Source organism: Palaemon carinicauda, chromosome 4 (assembly GCF_036898095.1).
Source record: "Palaemon carinicauda isolate YSFRI2023 chromosome 4, ASM3689809v2, whole genome shotgun sequence".
Taxonomy (NCBI): Eukaryota; Metazoa; Arthropoda; class Malacostraca; order Decapoda; family Palaemonidae; genus Palaemon; species Palaemon carinicauda.
In genome coordinates, this window is record NC_090728.1 from 177,174,493 (window position 1) to 177,199,004 (window position 24,512).

At 48.9% G+C, this 24,512-nt stretch overlaps 2 protein-coding genes across 2 annotated transcripts in view; one reads left to right on the forward strand and one right to left on the reverse strand.

Annotated features, from left to right (window-relative positions):
- LOC137639766 (DDB1- and CUL4-associated factor 13) overlaps positions 1-651 on the forward strand; it is a 70,059-nt gene extending 69,408 nt beyond the window's left edge. The window contains 1 exon segment of the mRNA XM_068372010.1: positions 415-651. Coding sequence (XP_068228111.1) covers positions 415-532 — 118 coding nt within the window. The 3' untranslated portion in view covers positions 533-651.
- A 542-nt stretch (positions 652-1,193) lies between these two features.
- Positions 1,194-24,263, reverse strand: LOC137640233 (vitamin K epoxide reductase complex subunit 1-like protein 1). The gene is made up of 3 exons (XM_068372801.1): positions 23,851-24,263; positions 5,344-5,453; positions 1,194-1,570 (listed from the first exon to the last, which is right to left on the reverse strand). Exons 1-3 carry the CDS (start codon positions 24,036-24,038, stop codon positions 1,359-1,361), a joined length of 510 nt encoding a protein of 169 aa, XP_068228902.1. The 5' UTR covers positions 24,039-24,263; the 3' UTR covers positions 1,194-1,358.
- Positions 24,264-24,512: the final 249 nt, after the last annotated feature.

Here is a 24,512-nt window from a genome sequence, read left to right on the forward strand (position 1 = left end):
GTACACAAATTAAGGCTTGACAGACTTTAGAAGTTATTCGAACACAGAAAAGTTCCGAAAAGGAACTTTGTTAACGGCCAACATCATGTTTTATTGGAAACAACCTCCCAATTAGCAGTGATAGAGCCTATCCAATTGGGAAATGCCTTACTGTTTCTCTGAATATATTTATCTCAGTCTATGAATATTTTTATCTCAGTCTATTAGCAGACATTATGCTGTAAATATCCCCATGAAATTGAGAGGTTTGTATCTATAAGACAAACACTGTTACAACTTTTTATTATGACTTTATCTCTTTTTAGGGGGTAATTAGATTTTTACTGATTTAAAAGTACTTGAGTGACGTTTTAAATTTACATCATGTTAGGTAGTCATCCTTAAAAGTTAGAATAACTTTTTAATATCTTGCAGGAGAGACAACGAACGCCGTCATTCCAAACCAGGTACTGTTCCATTTGTGTCAGCCAGTCAAAAAGTCGTCGTCGGGCTTCAGGATGAGGAGCCAGAGGCTGGGCCATCACAAGAATGAAATTTATTTAATTTTAATGTCAATGCCTTTGAAAAAAAAGCAAATGAAAATGTGTTTTCATCACTATTTTCTTTTGGTATGTTTGTACCATATTTGCTATATATTTTATTTTTGAAAAAGTGTTTTTCTTACCAAGCAATTTTAATTTATAATCTTATTTCATTTTATGATACAAATCCAAACAAAATTTCTTTTTGCACCTTAATACCTTGCAGAAAAAAAAAAACTCGCCGCTCATTATCCCCCAACTCCAACAAAGAACATAATTATAGATGCTACTCAAAGTTAGTTTCACCACAAACCTATTGCTCATATAGAGTCCATATTTGTAACCTTTGAATTTCTCAATCACTTAACTTACAGAGGAAAGGCATTATCAGAGTAAAAGCATTATTAGTAACTGAAGCTTCTCTTGATGATGAGAATTTTTGGTTAGACAGCATAAGAATTTCTACTGGTTATAATTACCTCATGGCTTATTAAATCTTCTGGATGGTCTGAACCACACATTTAAAAGCTATTGAAAAGAGTTTCCTATATAATATCCTGGCCAATGTCATCTTCTACACGTACAGAGGCATCCTCAGTTGAAGATCAGCATTCGCCCTGTGTCATGTTCAAAGTTAACAGTTACCATGTATATAAAAATAAAACAGGACCCTTATACATAAGCATTTATTGAACAGTATACAAAATATTTTGGCCACAACCATGCTGAATATGATACTAATCTAAAAGTATCATTAATAACCACATTCATCAACAATTAATTATGTCAGTTATACCTACAAATGTTAAGAACCCCTTGTTGAAAAAATTATTGGAATCATTTAACCTTCTTCCTAAAGTTCTGTAACACTGAAACCCTTCTGAACCCACACAATGTTAGCAGCAAATTGATTATATAAGTACTGACACAAACAATGCAAAAATCATGGAGGACAAAGTACAGTAAATATGCTAAGTACAAACTCATGAAATTGGAGAAAAACAGTAGTATCTTCTGAACTTTGGCTGCTCGTAAGTTTTTTATTTCACCTGAAAAAAAAATTGCAGTTATACAAGTACAGTAATTACATGAAGCCATAAATATCTCAATGTAACCATTTCTTGAGGTATTTCAATATAACAATTTCTTAAGTACCGTAACTAATGACTAAGAATAATTATAAAATTTAAGAGTATACCACTGACAAAACATGGTAAATTGTAACAAATGGGTGGCTCATGTAAAGTAATTATCAAAATATGATGTTAAGAAAGTAAAGCAATACCAGGCAAGAAACTAGTCAACCCTAATGTATATTTGTTAATGTGTAACTATTGTTTATCTAATTTTCTCTTGTGCCTATTATTTTGCTTTCATTTACATGTAAACAATATAAATGTTTCTTAGGAGACAAAGATATTTTGCTTACTAGTGTTTTTTCATCATTAAGGTGTAAACACAGTTTGTTCTTACCCAGATGCAAACTTTTGAGTCATTTATATGGGTTTACTCCCAAGTTGTTTTGCTACGACCAAAAGAAAAAAAAAAGAAAAAGTGCCTAACTGGCAACATGTATGGTTATCAGCTGTATCTCCTTGCTGGGTGAGCAAGAGCCAGCGTTAACAGCCTTTCTTCTTCTGGTCGTTATCGCAGACGGGTTTCCCATGCTACGATGACAACTCTATACTGTGCTGCAGAGTGCCATTTCTTTTTCAGTGTGCATGGTGATATTGAGAGGTTTTTCATGTAGTATGCGGACTTGTCCCTGCCTTGAAAGGCGCACTTTTTAGACACTGGGACTGTCACTCATCAACACTACAGAGAGACCTTTCAAAGTAGTGACTTCCATCAACAAGCAAGGAGGTTCAGTATCTACTCCTATGCCACCTCACAGTGGAAATGCACCATTGGGCCCAAACAGATGCAGTCTGCTTTATTCCAGCAAAGAAGAATGTGATAGCAGACAATAGGAGCCGGCTGGGGATGACAGTTGGTTCAGAATGGTCTTTGCTTCCTCAAGTGATTAAGTCTTTTGACTGTTGGGTTCCCGACCCTGGACATTTTCGCCACTCACTTGAACAAAAAACTCCTGGTGTATTGCTCTCCAGACCTGGATCCAGCTGCATCAATGGAGGACACACTTTAACGCCAATGGCACGGGATGGACTTCTATGCCTTTCCCCCCTTCTGGCTGAACAAAGTAAGGAAGTCTGTAACGTTAGAGTAACGCTAGTGTCCCCCCCCCCCCCCCCCCAGGTGGCCTCAACCGGAGTGGTATCCAGAATTTGATCTTTTCGTGGAAGTTCCAAGGGAACTTCCAGCTTGGCCAACCCTACTGCGTCTACCACACGTAAGAAAGCCCTCCCCCCAAACACAAGGGCTATATGGACAACCCGACCAGGACCCAGAGCCACACCTAGTCTCGTGCGTCGGCTGTGTATCCTACCTAGATTCAAAGGTAATCAGACACCAGAGCCCCGATGCGGGGTGGGGCTGTTGCACTGGATCACGGCTCGGACCTGTGCATTGGTGCCAGGGCTTTAAAACACTGAATCGACACAAGACGGGAAGAACGCGAGAAACTAAGGCTTGAGACCAAGACACAGGGTCACAGTTAACGGACCCTTGCCTCGGCCCTGGGGCAACCGAAATATGGGGACATTATTCATATCCATCAACCTACCGGGTAGTCTGAGACTTTAGCCCCTGCCATGAAACGGGGTCAGGGCGCCGCATCTGGAGCACTTGACTACCATGGTAACCCCAGGACCTAACACGAAGTCACGGCTCCACCAATGGGGGGGGGGGGGGGGACCGCAGATCAGTAACACCTGTCCCATTTGGTTACCGAGGTAGCCAGGGACCCGAGCCGCAGCCTCTAAGACGGCTCCATCCCATGATATTTATCCAATTTGGTTGTCAAGGTAGCCTTGGGTTAAGGATTAAAACCAAGGAAGAGGGACACGACTTCGGCCCTGCTGGAAACACTGTCCAGCTTCGACACCAAGGTAGCAGGGACCAGAGATGCAACTCCAGTGGGGCTAAGACTCAAAGCCACTACCCAGGGGACCAGATGTTTGGTGCCATAACACAAGGTAATAGACCTTGCCCAGTGCATCGGCCACGGGGGCCTAACAGCCGTACCGTCCCGTTTGGCTACTGGGGTAGTAGGGGACACGAACCCTGCCCCGAGTCGACAGTCGAGTCCTCTACCCCCATGAGTCGGCATTGGAAGACCAAAACTCAGGGCCGTGACTCCCAACCCTATTCCCTCCTCTCGGAAGCCGAGGACGATAACGAGGAAGAGAAGTCAGAGGAGGAAGAAGAACGTTTACGTTGCTTACTCTTTTCAACTCTCCCCTCAGGCTCTGCAAGCAGAGAAGTCAAAGTCTGAGAAATTCAGACGATACTTCCCAAAGGGAAAAACCACAAGGGTTCCTCAAACAGGAACTACAACGCTAGGGAAACATGTCACTGGGAAGAAAGTCACACTTACAGGGAATAACCACGCGCCACCAGTACCTGAAATCAGCTGGCGTATATCCGAGGGCTCCTTGATCCTACTACACACTCCACGGGAAAAGAGCTACGGGTGCAAGGGCAGCAAAAGCAACAAAAACAGAAGCACCCAATGAGCACAAGGAAGACTAATCTAACAATCAGCATTTACTTTCTGAAAAAAATAACACGAAAAGTTCACATGAAGGCACATCAGTACGTCCATACTTGATGCAGCCAAAACATGAGACTTTGACAGATAAGGAGTCAAGGTTCCCTGTCATTGCTCCCACCTGTTGGTAGTTACCTCACTGACTATTTTAATGGCCGTCCAGATAGTGCACTGAAGACTGTTCCCTATGAAATGGGAAAATTTTATCATTTTAGTATTTTTGATTATTTTAGAAACTGATTCATCATCTGACTCTAATTTCTTTAAAATCATCCCTGTTCTTAGTATTGATTATGAAAATCATTTAAAGAATTTATTTGATCAACGAATGCATGTACAGTAACAGTATTGCCAATCCCTTCTTGTTTTTTTTCTCTCTATATCGGATACATGGTCTAGAGTCCCTCTCACTTTCGTTTGGCCAGACTGGCATGAGAGTAAACAAGGAATGGCGGGATGAGCATGATTCCCTTCCTTTAAAGATATGTGTTTTTGAGTCGTTAGAGAAGACATTGAACGTATCCCTTTTCAAAGGGAATCAGTCTCATCCCGCCGTTCCTTGTTTACGCTAATGCCAGTCCGGCCAAACAAAAGTGAGAGGGACTCTAGACCACGTATCCGATATAGAGAGAGAAAAAACATAAGCATGGAATCGCAATACTGTTACATGCATTCGTTGATCAAATAAATTCTTTAAATGATTTTTATAATCAATATTACTAAGAACAGGGATTATTTTAAAGATATTAGAGTCAGATGATGAATCAATTTCTGAAAAAAAAAAAAAATACTAAAAGGATATTTTCCCATTATACCTACATAGTGTACAAAGATATAAATGTAATACAAGGTTTATCATGTGTATGTACATGAAATCTGATTAGGTGCTGCTGTCTAAAAAAAAACTTGTAAATACAATGCAATAAAACACTGCTAGCAAATTTTATCATACATGACAAATTTGGAAGTAATTTGCATTTTTCCTAGCAATACAAACCTGGAGCTCTTTACTGAGTATTATTATTTCAGCTTTTGCCAAAATAATACTCCTCAGTAAAGAGAGGAAGGTTTGTATTTTGCACAGGAACAAGTAAGTTTTTAAAAACGTCTAAACATTAATAAAAGAAATATGGTATTTGTGATGCAACTCACCTGTTATTACAATCAATACGTAGAATAAAATTCCGGGAATACTGTTAGGTTGATTCAGGATGTGGTCATGACCCAGGAGTTCACCAATAATGCCAAAGCCTCGACCATATCTGAACCAAAATATACTTTAATGAAATGGAGTACATGAGGGTATTCAGTTCTCTAATTCATGAGTGCTACCTCTGGTTTACTTAAGTAAACTAATCAAAGTACTCTACTGTGTCAGTAATAATAAGGTCATCTAAACAATAGGAAATGAAAACATTAAAGGAATACAGTACTAACTTTTCAGAACAGTATATCTACAATATAAATTAAAGGTCTTATTGCTGTATGACATTTAAGGAATATAAAACATGATGAATTTGGAAGCAACTTGTATTTCTCCTAACTACTGTTTACAAACGCACCTGAGTACTTTACGTAGGAGAATGCATAACAATGAAGCTGGAATACAGTCGGCTAAATTTTATAACAAGGTGTAGGTAGTTGGCAGGTAGTTAGCTGCCGGGGGGATTACAGCTGATACCTTTAAGGGGGTTGGTGAGGGCAGGAAAGTATGAGTAAAGGAATTACAATTGTATAGTTATGAAAATGACAAATTTATAGATAATTTGTATTTTTCCTAACTATACAAGCCACACTATTTGATAGGGGTGACTCACCCATTAGGAAGGGTGGAAAGTCCCAGCCAGTACTGGCTTTTGGCTTTGCCCAGGGACTCGTTACTTGAGTGTGTCAGCACTCAACAATAAGGAGTCCCTGCACCTCGCTAGAACCTTGCTATGCAAGGACTGCGGCCTACGCAAGCTGTGTGTGAAGGTATAATAAAGTGTGACACGTCCTAGGAAGTTGACCTGTAGTCCTTTAGATGGAAACTTTAGCCTAGGACTCTCCCAATACCACCTCATCAGGGTATGGGGACGTGACAGTATTAGCTTAATACTAGGAACACAAGGAAACATGGTTTACCTGCAGTGGTTTGAGGTCAGCTGTGCAGAGATCCCAGGATGCTGCTTTCCCCAAGAGAGGGCTGAAGAAAAGAATAAGGGCAGACAAACCTTTTCATTCATGCAGACTAAGACCAGGTAACAATGCCCTCAACCTTCTGCTACTTGTCCATTAAGGAGCCTGAGGTACTAAACCAGCTGTTGTGCAGCCACCACAGGGCCGAGAGAACGTATCGAGCCTCCTGTGGGTCACGTCTTGCCGGTAGTGGGCTGTGAAGGTCGTCTGACGCTTCCACACCCCAGCCTGAAGAACCTGCGTCACTGAGAAATTCTTCTTGAAGGCCAGGGACGTAGCTACGCCCCTGACATCATGTGCTCTAGGGCGACGTGACGGAGGAGAGTCTGGATTCAGGGACAGATGGATCACCCTACGAATCTATGGCGAAATGGTATTCTTGGTGACCCTCCTCTTAGTCCTCCCAGTGCTAAAAAACAATGCTTGCACTTGAGGACGGACTGCAGCCGTTCTTTTGAGATATAGCCTCAGACTCCTTACTGGGCACAGTAGATGGTCTGGGTCATCTGTTACAGAACAAAGACTCGAAATCTGGAAAGAGTCGAACCGAGGATCCGGCACCCCCGGATTCTGAGTCTTAGCAATAAACTCAGGGACGAATTTGAACGTTACCTCCCCCATCCCCTTGAATGGGCGATGTCATACGAGAGACCATGAAGTTCACTGACTTGCTTGGCTGAAGCCAAAGCTAGTAGGAACACCGTCTTCCAAGTTAGATGGCGATCTGAAGTCTGCCGTAGTGGTTCATAGGGAGGTCTCTTAAGAGACCTGAAAACTCAAACCACGTTCCATGGAGGAGGTCTCACTTCCGACTGAGGGCAGGTAAGTTCATAACTTCGTATGAGTAGGGAAAGTTCCGGCGAGGAAGAAATGTCCATTCCTTTGAGCCTGAAGGCTAGACTTAAGGCTGAGCGATAGCCTTTCACCGCCGAGACTGAAAGGCGCATTTCTTCCCGCAAATACACGAGGAACTCCGCTATTGTTGGAATAGTGGCATCGAGTGGAGAGATACCCCTTCCACGACACCAACCACAGAAGACTTTCCACTTTGCCTGGTAGACAGATGCGGATGATTTTCGCAGATGTCCAGACATTCTAATCGCAACTTGTTGCGAAAATCCTCTCTCAGCGAGGAGATGCTGGATATTCTCCGGCTTTGTGGAAGATGTTGGCATGTGGTTGTCTGAGATCGTGTCGTGGAGTGAGTTCTCTCGGAAGTTCCGTTAGGAGTTGCAGAAGGTCCGGAAACCATTCCACGTGATGCCATAGCGGAGCTATGAGGGTCATTGAAAGATTCACCGATATTCTGGTCTTGTTGAGCACCCTCCTCATCAGAGAGAACGGGGGAAAGGCGTACACGTCGATGTTGTCCCCCCGTTGTTGGAAGGCATCTTGCCAGAGTGCCTTGGGATCCGGGACTGGGGAGCAGTATAGTGGAAGCTTGAAGTTCAACGCTGTCGCGAACAGATCCACAGCCGGGGAACCCCAAAGTCAGGACTTTGTTGGCTACTAGACGATCCAAAGACCACTCGGTACTCACTATCTGAGACGCTCTGCTCAAATTGTCGGCGAGCACATTCCTCTTGCCTGGAATGAAGCGTGCCGATAGTGGAATCGAGTGGACTTCGGTCCATCTCAGTATCTCTACTGCAAGATGGGATAGCTGCTTCGAAAAGGTACTTCCTTGCTTGTTGATGTAAGCCACTACTGTGGTGTTGTCGCTCATCACCACCACAGAGTGACCCGCCAGGTATTGTTGGAACTGCTGAAGGGCCAAGAAAACGGCCTTCATCTCTAGAAGATTTATATGGAGGCACTTTTCTGATTCTGAACACAGGCCTGAGGTCCTGTGGTGTAGAACGTGGGCCCCCCACCCTTTCTTTGAGGCGTCCGAAAACAGCATCAAATCCGGGGGGGAGGACGAGAAGATCCACTCCTCTTCGTAGGTTCTCGTCTGTCACCCACCACTGAAGGTCCGTCCGTTCCGCAGGTCCCATAGGGATCATGACGTCTGGAGAATCGCAACCCTGATTCCACCAGGACTTGAGTTGCCATTGCAGGGATCTCATCCTGAGGCGACCGTTGGGAACTAGACAAGCCAAAGATGAGAGGTGACCGAGGAGACGTAACCACGATTGGGCTGGAAGTTCTTCTCGTCTGAGAAAAGGGCTTGCGACCTTCCTCAGCCTTGCTATCCTGTCATCTGATGGAAAGGCTTTGTGGAGATTGGTGTCTATAATCATGCCTAGGTATACCAGTCTTTGAGTGGTAAGCAGAGAGGACTTCTCGAGATTTACCATGATCCCCAGATCATGGCAAAGTCCCAGAAGTTTGTCTCGGTGTTGAAGAAGGGATGACTCCGAGTCTGCTAGGATCAGCCAGTCGTCCAGACAACGGAGGAGACGGATGCCGATCCTGTGTGTCCACGACGATATTAGGGTGAAAACTCTGGTGAAAACCTGTGGTGCTGTGGAGAGATCGAAACACAGCACCTTGAACTGGTATTCCTTGTTGTCTAGGCTGAATCTTAAGTACTTCCGTGAAGACTGATGGATTGGGATCTGGAAGTACGCGTCCTTCAGATCCAGTGTACACATGAAGTCTTGAGGTCTCACTGCAAGTCTGACCGTGTCTGCGGTCTCCATGCTGAACGGAGTTTGTTTGACAAACTTGTTCAGAGCCGAGAGGTCGATGACTGGTCTCCAGCCTCCAGACGCCTTCTTTACAAGAAAGAGTCGACTGAAGAAGCCTGGGGACCCGTCAAGGACCTCCTGGAGAGCGCCCTTCTTCAACATGGTCTGGACTTCTGCCCAAAGGGCCTGCCCCCTTGCTGATCCCATGGCAAGGGAGCTCAATGACACTGGATTCGTTGTCAGGGGAGGTAGAGATGTTGTGAACGGGACGCGATATCCCCGACTGATTACGGAAATCGTCCAGGAATTGGCCCTGAGTTGCTTTCACCTGTCTGCGCAACTTTGAAGGCATCCCCCACTGGTGGACATGCAAGGGGACTGCCAATCCTAGTGTTTACAGCCTCGGCTGCTCCCTCTAGGATTCTTCCCTCCCCTGGAGGGCTTCTTGCCTTTCCTGTCCTTGACAGAAAAGGGCTTAGACACCACTGTCTTCGCTGCCGTTGTCGGTTTCGTGGTCTTGGTAGGACGGGGCTTCTGAGGTGCTGGAGGTTTATAGGGCTTGGATGTCAAAGCCCTGTGTAGGAGGGAGTCCTGGTGAGACTTCCTCCACCTCTCAGCGGCATGCTCCACGTCCTTAGGCTCAAACAGGTTCGTTCCCATAACGGAAGAATGTCTGAGCCTGCTTATCTCGGTGCTAGGGATCTTCTGGTGGAACCTCTCAGACACCGCATCCCGATGCTTCAGGATGATGTTTGCTCACAAGTTCGAGACTTGGTGGGCCAGAAACTCGATCGTGCGAGTGCCGGAGAGTAAAAAAGTCTCCATAGCTTTCCTGGTACGTTCTTTGGATAAATCCTCCGAACGAATCAGGATACCTAAGGTCCCTAACCAAATATCCAGCCACGAAGTGGCCTGCATGGCACACTTCGCAACCTTCTCTTGACTAAGGATCTCAGTCACCGAGAATGAGACCTGCCGGTTGGAGAGTCTCTCAAGAGGGACTCCCCTGGTAAGCTCTTCCAAGGAATGGTGAAGGGGAAGAGCTAAACAAGGCTCCTACAAGATCTTGAAGTACCTCCTCTGTTGTACACGAGGAGGTGGGAGAAGCTTATTGCCGGCGCTCGATTGACTGGAGGAGGCTAGCTGGACTGCGATCTTGTCCCTGGAACTCTTAACCCCCTGAGACCAGGGCAAAGCTGCATTGGCCTTAAGAGGTTTTTTGAGTCCCAAATATTCGGTCCAAGACCGTGTCTTTGCCCTCTCGAGGAGGAATCTCTGGGTCAGCAAACCCATTGAGAGTCCTCATAAGGGACAGAACCTGCCAGAATGCATGTTCTGACTCCTGCAACTCTCCTCTGGAAGGACTAGCAGCGAAGTCTCCTGTCCCCAAAGGCTCTTCTTGGGGAGACTCGCGGATGTTCTACGAACGACTGGCTGGCTCTGGTCTAAGTCTTGACGAGGACTTCGGTACTGTTTTGGAGTCTTTCGACTCGCTCCTGGGAGGGATGCAGGACTCCAACAACGACGGAGGTAGGCTCTTCTCCACCCCTACACGAGAAGACTTTTCAGCGCGAGGTGGGGTTTCCCTCATTGGTGCGATGGGGGAACATCTCACCTCACGTGACTCTCGAGGACGGGAAATACTCGTCCGAAGGGGAGGGAGAAAAAGTCTGGGGGGGGAGGGGGCCTGCCTCGGAGGCTTACGAGGAGACAGCTTCGTCCTCGGAGAAGTCACCGCGTCCAAAACTCCTCTTTTTCTCTTCAGGGGAGTAGACGCAGCCAAGGATTTGTGGCCCAACTCAGAGAGAACAGGCTTGAAAGCCTGCGTGACCGCTCTGATTAGAGCCCCAAACCAAAGCTGCTGGTTGACAGCTGTGCTGTCAGATACTCCCTATGGAGGGACAGGGATCGGCGCACGTGGGAGACTGCTGATGTGCGCGCGCACAAGTGATGGCGCGTAGGGGCGTGCGCAGGAGACATCGTAGAGTGCGCAGGAAGCAGATTGCGCGCTCGCACGCGAGGGTGAATGTTCGCGCGGGCACGCAGGGTCAGGATGAAGAGCCCGTGCGGGCGAGAGACCGTGTGCTCTAGAAGATGTCGTTGGCCGCGCGTGCGCAGGAGAGATATCTCATGCGCCCGGGCGCGCAGCAGGAACCTGCGTGCATTGGCGCACATCAGGATGATGATGTACAGTTCCTGTGGGAGATGGGCATGGGCGCACATCCTCATGAGTGCTTGTAGGTGACTGCGCGCGATTGCGCACTGGCGAGGGATGGCGCGCAGGTGCAGGCAGACGGTGTGTCGGAGAGCGCTGACGCATTGGACAGCACTGGCGAGTAGGGGAAGTTCTAAACTTCTCTACTGTGCCCAGATCCGAAGATCGTGGGCACGCAGGAGATCGTTGGCGCGGAGCGCGCAGGAGCGTTGGTGAATGCTAGCGCGCGTGGCGCGCAGTAGGTTGAGAGCGCGTTGGGGAGCAGGTGAGCGCTAGCGCGCTTTATCAGGAACTTCGGCAGCAGGTGGGCACAGGTGAGCGCTGGCGCGCTATATCAGCAACAGGAGAGCGCTGACGCGCTATCTCCGAAAACTCAGTGAGGTCAGGAGAACGTTGGCGCGTATGCTTGGCATGGCGCTTAAGGGACGTGTGCGCTAATTTGCGCGTACGCCCTTGTTGCCCCGAAGGGACCGGTGCCTGTTTTATAAAAACAGGTTTAGTTGGCGCCCACAGCGCATCAGCAGCCAGGAACGGCAGATCAGCAGGTCTGACGGGTGGAAGGTCGGCGTGCCCTTTGTAAGGAAGACCTTCCACCGAAGGGGATCGCGAACGATCCGCAGAGAGGTCCAGGGTTGTAGCAGGAACAGTCGGAGATCGATGACGAGGCTCCTCTGCGGAGGACTGCGGCGAAGATGACGAACCAAAGAGGCACCTCCTCACACCCTTATGAGGTGAAGGAAGGCCTCTCCGGCGAAGAGTATAGTGAGCCTTACGACATATGCGCCCTCTGGGGGCCGTTGGGTCAGCAAGCTGACCATCAGCAGGCCTCCGAAGAGGAGTCTCTGTGAGTGAACTCCCCCGAGGGGGCGAATCACCGGCAGGAGAGACTGTTGGACTTAGTTCCTCCCCCGAAGGTTGAGCAGAGGGAGAAACTAAGCCTTTAGCTACAGCAGGTTGAGCAGTTGCAGAGGTATTAGGAGATACCGCATCGGATACCTCTGCCACCACAACGTCGACGATAGACAGAGGATCAACCTCTGCCACCGTCGGCGATTGCTTGACAGCGGCACCCAACCGGATGATGTCAAACAAGGCTTCCTTGGAGGGCGAACCCTCGAGCCCCAAGGAAGACCAAAGCTGGAATAAATCAGTTGTATTAACATTAATATTTAAATCCTCCCGCGGGGGAAGAGGTGGAGCTGCCTCGCTAGGGGAGGCAACGCCATCTCTCGAACCCCGAGATCGGGAAACAGAACCATGGTCTACGCTACCACTCGATGGTTTCTCGGAAGAAACCGATCGAGTGGGAGCTTCGGAGGAGGTTTGGGCAACGGAAGAAGAGTCCTTGGGTTTTTCTCCTTTCGAAGAAATCTTCGAAGGAGAAATATCCCGCCTGGACTTCTTACGTCGCCGAGAAAACCTCTCCCACTGGGAGACAGACCACTCCCTACACTCACCACACTTATTATCACTATCACACCGTTGGCCCCTACAGAAAGGACACAAGGTGTGAGGGTCCGTCTCGACCGCCGACATAAATGTACCACAAGGGCGGTCAGGTAATCCAGGACATTTGCACATATTCGCAGAGGCCAACTTTGCACACAAACCTGTAGAAGAGAAAGCAAAAAGACAGTAATGGCTGTCAGAGAGGCGAGGGTGAGAGCGGACACGTCCGACTACCACCCGAGCCGATAGCAAAGTGAGCTCAAGAACAGGTGTGTGTGTGTGTGTGTGGGGGGGGGGAGCAAGCTACCCTCCCTACCCCCGCTTACTAGCGGTGGGGTAGTAAACCCTCGTTAAAATTCTAATGGCTCGTCATTTCAGCTACGCCGAAAGTAATAACCCCTATTAAATAGCGTGGTTTGTATGTCCGTTACGGAACAAATACAAATTACTTCCAAATTCATTATTTGTTCCAGCACAGATACAAACCCTTGTCCTTTACATAGGAGACTTATTCTTAAGCAAGAGGAAATTCCTATTTCAACTTGATTGGCCTTGATTCTAGTGTTGCCTTTGACTGTGTTAATCATGTGGCTCTTGTTTTCTAACTAAAATGGTTAGGAGTGAGTGGGTCTTTTCTAAGCATTATTGAATTTTTAAGTACTGTGAATGGGAGATGAATCAGTTGTTTGCGGATGATACTGTACTGGTTGCAGACTCGGAAGAGAAGCTTGACAGAATTTGGAAGGGTATGTGAAAGAAGGAAGTTGCGAGTTAATGTGGGTAAGAGTAAGGTTATGAGATGTATGAGAAGGGAAGGTGGTGTGAGGAATGTCATGTTGAATAGAGAGTTACTTGAGGAGGGGGATCAGTTTAAGTACTTGGGGTCTGTTGTTGCAGCAAATAGTGGAGTGGAAGCAAATGTATGTCAGAGAGTGAAAGAAGGATGCAAAGTGTTGGGGGACAGTGAAGGGAGTGGTAAAAAATAGAGGATTGGGCATGAATGTAAAGAGAGTTCTGTATGAGAAAGTGATTATACCAACTGTGATGCATGGATCAGAGTTGTGGGGAATGAAAGTAACGGAGAGACAGAAATATGACAAATTCGGAGATAATTTGTATTTTTCCTAACCATACAAACCTTAGCTATTTACATTGGGTTTACCTTTTAGCGTAGCTGAAATGACGAGCCAATAGTTTTTAAAGAGGGTTAATTACCCCCGCGCTAGTTAGCGAGGGTAGGGGAAGGGATAGCTTGCTACTCCCCCCCACCCCCCACCGGTGATTTGCTTCACTTCACTTAGAGGTAGGACTTGACTTGGGGGCCAGGGTTGGCGGGCAAATATGTGTAAATAGCTAAGGTTTGTATGGTTAGGAAAAATACAAATTACAGTATCTCCGAATTTTTCATTTGTTCCGTAACCGAAATACAAACCACGCTATTTACATTGGGTGACTTACCCCTTAGGAAGGGTGGAAAGTCCCCAGCCTTACTGACTTCGGCTTTGCCCAGGGACTCCATCCCTCAGTGAGTAGCACTTGAGAGAAGGAGCCCCTGCACCTAACAAGTTCCTTGCTTCGCTAGGAACGAGTGGCCTACGTAAGTTGTGTGTGGAGGAAAGTGTGACTCGTCCTATGAAGTTGACCTTGAGACCTTTAGATAGGAATCTAGGATAGGACGTTCCCAATACCACCTCGTCAGGGTATGGGGGACGCAACCGTATTAAGCTTAATACTAGGAGCACAAGGAAGCATGGGTTACCTGCAGAGGTCGAGGTCAGCTATGCAAGGACCAGGATGCTGCTCCCCCAAGAGAGGGAAGAATGAAGAAAGAAGTAAGGGTCAGACATACTTTTTCATTCACGCAGACTAAAACCGGGTAACAACGCCCTCAACCTACTGCTACTTGTCCATAAAGGAGCCTGAGGTTAGACCAGCTGTTGTGCAGCCACCACAGGGCCGATAGAAAACATATCGAGGCTCCAGTGGGTCACGTCCTGCAGGTAGTGGGCTGTGAAGGTCGTCTGACGCTTCCAGACCCCAGTTTGAAGCACCTGCGTCACAGAGAAGTTTCTCTTGAAGGCTAGGGACGTAGCAACACCCCTGACATCGTGTGCCCTAGGGCGACGTGACGGAGGAGGGACTGGATTCAAGGCGTGGTGGATAACCCTTCGAATCCAAGCTGAGATGGTGTTCCTGGTGACCCTCCTCTTCGTCCTGCCTGTGCTCACAAACAATGCTCGCACTTGAGGACGGACTGCAGCCGTTCTCTTCAAGTAGTCCCTCAGACCTCACTGGACATAGTAGCAGCTGGTCTGGGTCGCTTGTTACAGAGCGAAGACTCGCGATCCTGAAAGAGTCGAACCGAGGATCCAGCACTCCAGGATTCTGAGTCTTGGCCACAAACTCAGGGACGAACCTGAACGTTACCTCCCCCCATCCCCTTGAATGGGCGATGTCGTACGAGAGACCATGAAGTTCACTAACTCGCTTGGACGAAGCCAAAGCGAGCAGGAAAGCCGTCTTCCAAGACAGGTGGCGATCAGAGGCCTGGCATAATGGTTCGAAGGGAGGTCTCTTAAGAGCCCTGAGGACCCGAACCACGTTCCAAGGAGGAGGTCTCACTTCCGACTGGGGGCAGGTAAGCTCATAGCTAAGTATGAGTAGAGAGATTTCTAGCGAGGAAGAAATGTCCACGCCTTTCAGCCTGAAAGCCAAGCTTAAGGCTGAGCGATAGCCTTTCACTGCCAAGACAGAAAGGCGCATTTCCTCCCGCAGATATACGAGGAAGTCCGCTATTGCTGGAATAGTGGCATCGAGTGGAGAGATACCCCTCCCACGACACCAACCACAAAAGACTCTCCACTTCGCCTGGTAGACTCCCTCAGAGGATTTTTGCAGGTGCTGATACATTCTCTCCGCAACCTGTCGCGAAAAGCCTCTCTCCGTGAGGAGACGCTGGACAATCTCCAGGCGTGAAGCCGAAGCGAGGCCACGGCCTTGTGAGGGACGTTGGAGTGGGGTTGTCTGAGAAGCCCGTGTCGTGGAGGAAGTTCCCTCGGGAGCTCCGTCAGGAGCTGCAGAAGGTCCGGGAACCATTCCGCGTGATGCCATAGCGGAGCTACCAGAGTCATCGAACAGTTGACCGATAGTCTGGTCCTGTTGAGCACCCTTCTCATCAGACAGAACGGTGGGAAGGCATACACGTCGATGTTGTCCCACCGTTGCTGGAAAGCATCTTGCCAGAGAGCCTTGGGGTCCGAGACTGGGGGCAGCTTGAAATTCAACGCTGTCGCGAACAGGTCCACAGTCGGGGAACCCCACAAAGTCAGGACTTTGTTGGCTATCTGAGGATCCAAAGACCACTCGGTACTCACTATCTGCGAGGCCCTGCTCAGACTGTCGGCGAGCACATTCCTCTTGCCAGGAATGAAGCGAGCTGATAATGTTATCGAGTGGACTTCGGTCCACCTCAGAATCTCTACTGCAAGATGGGATAGCTGCTGCGAAAGTGCTTCCCTGCTTGTTGATATAAGCCACTACCGTGGTGTTGTCGCTCATCACCACCACGGAATGACCCACCAGGGTCCGTTGGAACTGTTGAAGAGCCAGAAAGACGGCCTTCAATTCTAGCAGGTTGATGTGCAGGCACTTTTCTGATTCTGAACACAGGCCTGAGATCCTCTGGTTCAGAACGTGCGCCCCCCACCCTTCTTCTGACGCGTCCGAAAACAGTGTCAATTCCGGGGGGAGGACGAGAAGACTCACTCCCTTTCGCAGGTTCTCGTCGACCAGCCACCACCGCAGGTCCGTCCGTTCCAAAGATCCTATCGGGCCTTAACATCCGGGGAATCGGATCCTTGATTCCACCGGTATTTGAGCCGCCGCTGTAGGGATCTCATCCTGAGGCGGCCGTTTGGAACCAGACGAGCCAGGGAGGACAGGTGACCTAAGAGACGCAACCACGATTGGGCGGGAAGCTCTTCTCGCCTGAGGAAGGGTTCCGCCCCCCTCCTCAGCCTTGCTATCCTGTTGTCTGATGGAAAGGCTTTGTGGAGATTGGTGTCTATCAGCATGCCAAGATAAACCAGTCGTTGGGACGGCTGCAGAGAGGACTTCTTGAGGTTTACCACGATCCCCAGATCCTGGCAAAGACCTAGAAGCCTGTCTCGGTGCCGAAGAAGGGTCGACTCCGAGTCTGCTAGGATCAGCCAGTCGTCCAGATAACGAAGGAGACGAATGCCGTTCCTGTGCGCCCAAGATGAAATCAGGGTGAACACTCTGGTGAACACCTGAGGAGCTGTAGAGAGACCGAAACACAGTACCTTGAACTGGTAGATCTTGTCGTCTAGGCAGAATCTCAAGTACTTCCTGGAAGACGGATGGATTGGGATCTGGAAGTACGCGTCCTTTAGATCCAGTGTGCACATGAAGTCTAGAGGTCTCACCGCAAGTCTGACCGTGTCCGTTGTCTCCATGCTGAACCGAGTTTGCTTGACAAACCCGTTCAGAGCCGAGAGGTCGATGACAGGTCTCCAGCCTCCAGACGCCTTCTTTACAAGAAAGAGTCGACTGAAGAAGCCTGGGGAGCCGTCGACGACCTCCTGGAGAGCACCCTTCTTGAGCATGGTCTCGACTTCCGCCCGAAGGGCCAGCCCCTTTGCCGATCCCTTGGCATAGGAGCTCAACGACACTGGATTCGCTGTCAGGAGAGGTTGAGATGTTATGAACGGGACGCGATAGCCTTGGCCGATCACTGAAACCGTCCAAGCATCGGCCCAGTGTTGCTGCCACCTGTGCACGCAACTTTGAAGGCATCCCCCCACAGGTGGACACGCGGGGGGACTGCCACTCCTAGGGTTTGCGGCCGCGGCTGCTCCCTCTAGGAGTCTTGCCTCCCCTGGAGGACTTACCGCCCCTCTTGACCTTGGCTGGAAAGGGCTGGGGCTTAGACACCACTTTCTTAGCTGCCGGTGCCTGCTTCAGTTCCTTACGAGGCTGCTGCTGCTGTTGCTACGGAGCTGGAGGCTTATAGGGCCGAGCTGTAAGGGCCCTATGGAGGAGGGAGTCCGTGCTAGATTTCCTCCATCTCTCAGCCGTTCGCTCCATATCCTGTGGCTCCAACAGATTCTCCCCAAGGAGGGAAGCATGTCTGAACCTATAGACATCCACGGCGGGGACCTTCGGGTGGAACTTCTCGGTCACCGCATCGCGCCGCTTCAACACCGAGTTGGCCCACAGGGTGGTGACCTGGTGCGCCAGGAACTCGATGGAGCGGGTGCCCGAGAGTAAGAAGGTCTCCAATGCCTTCCTATTGGTCTCCTTAGACAAGCCCTCGGAGCGCAATAGGATGCCCAGAGTTCCTAGTCATATATCCAGCCACGAAGTGGCCTGCATGGCGCACTTCGCGACCTTCTCATGGCTCAGGATCTCCGACGCCGAGAACGACACCTGCCGGGCGGAGAGCTTCTCGAGGGGAACTCCCTTAGCCAGCTCTTCTACGGAGTGATGGAGAGGAAGAGCGAGACTAGACTCACCCAAGATCTCAAAATAGCTCCTCTGCTGGAGACGAGGAGGTGGGATGAGTTTGTTCCCGGCAGAGGTACGACTGGAGGAGGCAAGAATCGCGAGCTGGGCATTGGCCCTGGCTCTGGCACTCTTCAATCCCCGAGACCAGGGCAGAGCCGCACTGGTCTTAGGGGCCTTCTGAACATCGAACACTTGGTCCAGGACCGTGTCCTTGCCTTCTCGGAGGGCGATCACGGGATCCATGAACCCGTTGACTTGCCTCATCAGGCTCAGGACCTGCCAGAAGGCATGTTCAGATTCCTGCTGGTCTCCTCCTTGCGGGCTGGCAGCTAAGTCTCCCATCCCCGGAATCTCTTCCTGGGGCGAAGCGTGGACGTTCTACCGGGGAGCAGCGGGTGCCTGGCGAATCCTTGAAGACGATTTCGGGATGGTCTTGGTGTCCTTGGGTTCCCTCCTGGGAGGGATACAGGATCCCAACAAAGAGGTTCGGAGAGCCCTTCCGCGCGAGACGATTCTTCTCCATGAAGAGAAGGCTCCCCCCTTGGTGCCGAGGGGAGACTATCACCTCACTGGACTCGCCCGAGGACGGAAAAGCCTCGTCCACGGGAGAAGGAGAAAACGCCTGCGAAGGGGATGGGGCCTTCCCGACAGACCTCTTAGGAACCAACTTCTCCCTGGGGGAAGTCACCACGAAGTCCACTCCTTGCTGGCTTCATAACCCTCACTAACGCCTGCATCAGAGGACCAAACCAAGTCTGTCGCTCCACGGACACAGAGTACGAAATCCCCGCTGGAGGGAAGGGGATCGGGCGATCCTTCGGAGTGGACACCACTGGACCTGCCTGAAAAGGAAAAGGGGAAGAAAGACGCACTGACCTCTCTGAAGTGTCTTCCCTGTCCTGCACAAGGGTCCTGCACTTTAGTGGAGGCGCTCCTGAGCGCGGTCTGGTGACACGCGTTCCAGCTGCTGTCATGGGCTGCGAAATTCGGCGCGAACGGCGGTCGCGCGGGCGAGAGGGTGTACAGGCGAACGAGCGCGCGGGCGAGCCGGTGAACGAATGCGTTGGCGCGTCGGCGAGGGAACGCGTTATCGCGCGGGTGAGCGAGAACGCTCCGAAGATCGCTGGCGACGTTGGTCAGGAGACCTGTAGCGCGTGGGAGAGCGATTGCGAGCAGGCGATCGGTGGTGCTCTGGTGAATGCTGGCGCGCAGGCAAGCGAAGGCGCGTTGGCGCATGGTGACGCGTTGGCGAGCGATAGCGCGTAGATCGCGCAGGAGAACGACCGCACGAGGGCGAGCTAACAGAGGGCAACCCATGTCCTTCCAGATCTTCTGGGCGACGGCGCGTTGGAGAACGTAAGCGCACAGGCCATAGGTCACGCGGGCGGTCTGGAGATCGCCGATGTTCAGGTGATCGCTGACGCGTAGGAGAACGCTGACGAGCAGGCGATTGTTGAATCGTCTGTGATCGCTGGCGAGCAAGAGGGCGACGCGTGGAATCCTGTGAAGGAACAGTCGGCGCGGGGCGCAAAGGCGAACGTTCACGAACAGGAACAGGAAGCGCGTGGGCGAACGTGTGCTTTAGAAACACGCGCTGGAGAACGCGAGCGATGTTGTGCAGGAACAAGCTGAGGATCGCGAGGGCGCTCAGGAGACTGATGGCGCGCAGGGCGCACAACAGGAACTGCAGGATATTCGGAGACCACAGGGGAGCGCTGGCGAGCAGAGGGGCAATGGTCCTCAGAAGAGCGCTGACGAGCAGGAGAGCGCCTGTGCGCTAACACTGCAGAAGGGCGAGCAGGGGAACGCTGGCGCGCTGGGCGCTCTTCAGGAACATCAAGTTGAAGGATGTCCTCAGGAGAGTGCTGGCCAGAAGAGGGACGATCATCAGGAGAGCGCTGGCGAACAGGAGATCGCTGATGAACAGGAGAGCGCTGACGAGCAGGAGAGCGCCTGTGCGCTAACACTGCACGCGTAAGGGAAGAATCCCTTTGCCCCAAAGGGACCATTGCCCGTCGGGTGACGAGGTCAGGTTGCTGAACATCTGCCCCAGAAGTTGAAGGTCTGGAAGGCGTAGGAGACCGATCCTCAGAGAGGTCTAAGGAAGCTGGAGCTGCAGGCTGTTTACGGCGAGGAGAGTCCCCTTCGGAGGAAGAAGGAGAAGATCCAAAAAGGCGCCTCTTAGCACCCTTATAAGGAGACGGGAGGCCCTTGCGACGCAGCGGATGGTGAGCCTTACGGCGAAGGCGGCCACGAGGAAGATCGTCAGGACCATCAGTCCTCCGAAGGGGAGTCTCAGTCAAAGCACTCCCCTTAGAGGGAAGTTGGACAGCAGAAGAGCCCGCGGGACTCCCTTCCCCTTTCGAAGGATGTACAGAAGGGGAAGGAGAGCCGTCAGCACCAACATCCACAACTGCACCTGCAGAGGATTGACCCGCCCCATCGGAAGCCTCTGCCACCACGACGTCGACGATAGACAGAGGATCTACCTCTGCTATCACCGGCGACTGCTTAACGTCGGCCCCCAACTGGACAAGGTCAATCAGGGCAACCCTGGAGGGCAGGCCCTTAAGCCCCAAGGAAGCCCAAATCTGAAAAATATCATCGTTAGACAAAGATTCATCAATAACCTCTCCCGGGGGAGGAGGAGGAACCGCCCCGCTATAGGAGGCGACGCCCTCTCCCCCAACCCAAGGTCGGGAAACAGAACTAGGGCCTGCGCTCCCACTCGGCCGACTCTCCTTAGGAGCAGAACGAGGGGGAGCTTCGGAGGAGGTTTGGGCGGCGAAAGAAGAGTCCCGAGAACCTTCCTCCTTCAAGGCAACCCCGGAAGGAGAACGGTCTCTCTTGGACTTCTTCTTACGCCGGCGGCCAAACCTCTCCCACTGGGAGGCAGACCACTCCCTGCACTCACTACACTTATTTTCCTGATCACACCGTAGGCCTCGACACTGCGGGCAAAGGGTGTGAGGATCAGTGTCCATGGCCGACATAAAAGTACCACAAGGGCGGCCGGCAATTCCAGGGCACGTACGCATAGTAATCATAAAGGTGGACAACTTCTAACACACACACACAAACTGAAAGAAAAAGCAGAAAAAGATTAAAGGCTGTCAACGAGGACGATGGACAGACACGTCTGTTCATCGCCGGAGCCAAAAGTGAAGTGAAGCAAATCACCGGTGTGTGGGGGGGGAGGGGTAGCAAGCTATCCCTTCCCCTACCCCAGCTAACTAGCGCGGGGGTAATTAACCCTCGTTAAAACCTATTGGCTCGTCATTTCAGCTACGCTAAAAGGTAAACCCAATGTAAATAGAGTGGTTTGTATTTAGGTTACGGAACAATGAATGTATGAGATGAAGTGTCTGAGGAGTATGGCTTGTGTATCTTAAGTAGATAGGGTTAGGAATAAAGTAGTGAGTGTGAGAACGGGTGTAAGAAATGAGTTAGCAGAGATGCAAGAGTTGACGGGAGAAGTACAAGACGATGGCCAAGTTTTGGGTGGATGGATGGAGTGAACAAAGCTCTGGGTGATAGGAGGATAGATGTGAGAGAGGCAAGAGAGTGCTAGAAATAGGAATGAATGGCGAGCAATTGTGACGCAGTTCCGGTAGGCCCTGCTGCTTCCTCTGGTCACCTTGGATGACCACGGAGGTAGCAGCAGTAGGAGATTCAGCGTTATGAAGCTTCACCTGTGGTGGATAACAGGGGAGAGTGGGCTGTGGCACCCTAGCAGTACCAGCCGAACTCTGTTGGGTCCCTTGTCAGGCTGGGAGGAACATAGAGAGGAAAGGTTCCCTTTTCTTTTATTTGTTCGTCAGCTACCCCCCAAAATTGAGGGAAGTGCCTTGGTATAAGGATATGATAATAGATCCCAAGAGTTGTTGATGGGCACCATGGTGAGTACTGTATAGGAATATGATATCTAGTGTTCCTCAGGGTAATGTTCTTGCCCCATTACTTTTCATACTACTGTATATACACATGGCATGTGGTTTGACCTAGAAAACAAGCTCATTGCATATCCAGATGATGCCACTCTCTTTGCGTCAATTCCATCTCCTGAATGTATATCTGGGGTTGCTGAATCCCTTAACAGAGATCTAGCTAAAATTACCGCATGGTACAAATTATGGGGCATGTAGTTGAATCCTAACAAAACTCAAAATATGATTATAGGTGGGTCGAGGACAGTGGCTCCTCAATATCCAGATCTCAGCATTGATAATGTTTCTTTCAACTCAGTATAACTTATTAAAAATTTTAGTGCAATTCTCAACAGCAAAGATCTTGCACAACTCTCCATTGCAGAATTATATGAACTTTGACAAATTTTGATGTTGGGAGAGAAGGGTTCATAAATGAGAAAAATTCACTCCTATCCCACGATGAACAGGGTGCTGTCTAGATTAGGTTAGGACATATCATTTTTGTATAACAAGTTTTGACCAAATTTTTAGTTGAATACTTTGCAAGAAATTCAAAACATTTCCATAATGGGAGATTTTTTAAAACCTGAGTCTATACATATATGACAATACCAGTAATAAATTGTATTGGAAAATCTTTAGCTTTGAATGAGAGGACAGTATTATTGACCTGAAAATATAATTTTCCTACAGTTTCTACTTTTTAAAATGATTCTTAACAACACATTTCCATTGGAAATGTCTAGTTTTAGAGAAAAAGGACCCCTTTCGAGACTGAAAATAATGTAAGACCTCTTTGAAGAACTGGGATTTTTTAGTTTGGGAAAACAGAAAAAGTGAAATATGGGTATGCATATTTAACCTAACCTTGCTTATTTGTACATGGCAGGTGGTTGGCTTTTATATGCATAAGAAAGATACATTGCAATAACAGGATCACGTTTAAACATACATTCACTGTTCAGAGATGCTTCAGGCTAAGATGAGAAAGAACTCGGCTGCCTCAGTATGTTCAAGTAAGTGGGGGTGAAGCTTACCCCATCCATTAAGGATGTAGTATCCTAATAAATTCATGTTAGATTAATACATAAATATAATCCTAATAGGTTAGATTAGCTTTCGGAGCCTTTAATAACAACGGACAGGACCTCTAGCATGCATAGAAAACCACTTGACCTAAATTTCCCCACTCACCTAACCTACAAGCCGTGTCCTTCCCTAATTAACTAACGGAGGGGCTATAGCCCCCTGAACCCCCCCCCCCCCTTAGACTAACATATTCTTAGCAATAAGGTTGAAAATAAGGGAATTACTGTATGGGATATGGCTCTCATCATACATACACCCCTAGCTTTCTATATTTACTATGGCCTGTGATAATTTTCCTTTTCATTGTATCGCTACAAAAATTCACCACCCTCAACAAACGTATAGCATCGAAAACCCCTTTTCCTAAAGGGAAAATATTTTCCCGACCGGAACTATAATAAAACCAGCATTTGTCAGAGGTTGAGTAACGGTTCAAAAAAAGAATTAAAACCAACTGCACCTAACCTACCCTTACCATCCTAACCCACCCTATCATAACCTTTTAGGAGCTATATGATGTACCCCACTTGCTACAAACTACCCCAACATTTATTTTGGACAATGTAGACATACATCTTATGATGTAGGGTACTTCTTAGGCTACCTTAGACTATGCACGATTTGGGGTACTACTACTTACTTAGATGTGAATACTTTTGAACAGGATATGGATGGGCTGATATCACACATGGCTTGGTAATTCCCATCAGATTCCTTAGACACTTCTACATATAAAGCATATAAGGATAGCATTATGCCAATGCCTGACAATATATGCATAAAGAGACGTAATCTCTTCAGCTCCCTCACAACTTCACTTCGTGCCATTTCGACACTAGATAACGCTGACCTACTGCCTCAAGAATAAACCATTTACTACATTGGCAACTACTTTTGAAATAAAGCTTAGGAACACGTCACCTAAACGGTGGTAACAATCGTCTTTTGTGGGTATCTGTCCATGAGGATTTTTGCTGAATTCGGCAAGTCTATTGTTTACTTTGACTTTGACAGCGCAGCTTCTATTATCCTTATGATTATGGCGTTAGGCAACGGCGTTTAGTTGTGGAAGGGCAGTGGGTTCACTGGGTTCACTGGGTAGAGATATATGCGATTATTATTATTATTATTATTATTATTATTATTATTATTATTATTATTATTATTATTATTATTATTAAATAATAAGGTACAACCATAGTTGGAAAATCAGGATGCTATAAGTCCAGGTGCTCCAACAGGGAAAACAGCCCAGTGAGGAAAGGCAACAAGGAAAAATAGAATATTTTGAGAACAGCAAAA

Coding starts and splice junctions, on each gene's coding strand:
- LOC137640233 (XM_068372801.1), bottom strand. CDS start 24,038: ATGGCACGAAGTGAAGTTGTGAGGGAGCTGAAGAGATTACGTCTCTTT. Junction 5,454..23,850: donor TCAAAAGTATTCACATCTAA/GTAAGTAGTAGT, acceptor ATTTTGGTTCAG/ATATGGTCGAGGCTTTGGCA. Junction 1,571..5,343: donor CGTATTGATTGTAATAACAG/GTGAGTTGCATC, acceptor TTTTTTTTTCAG/GTGAAATAAAAAACTTACGA.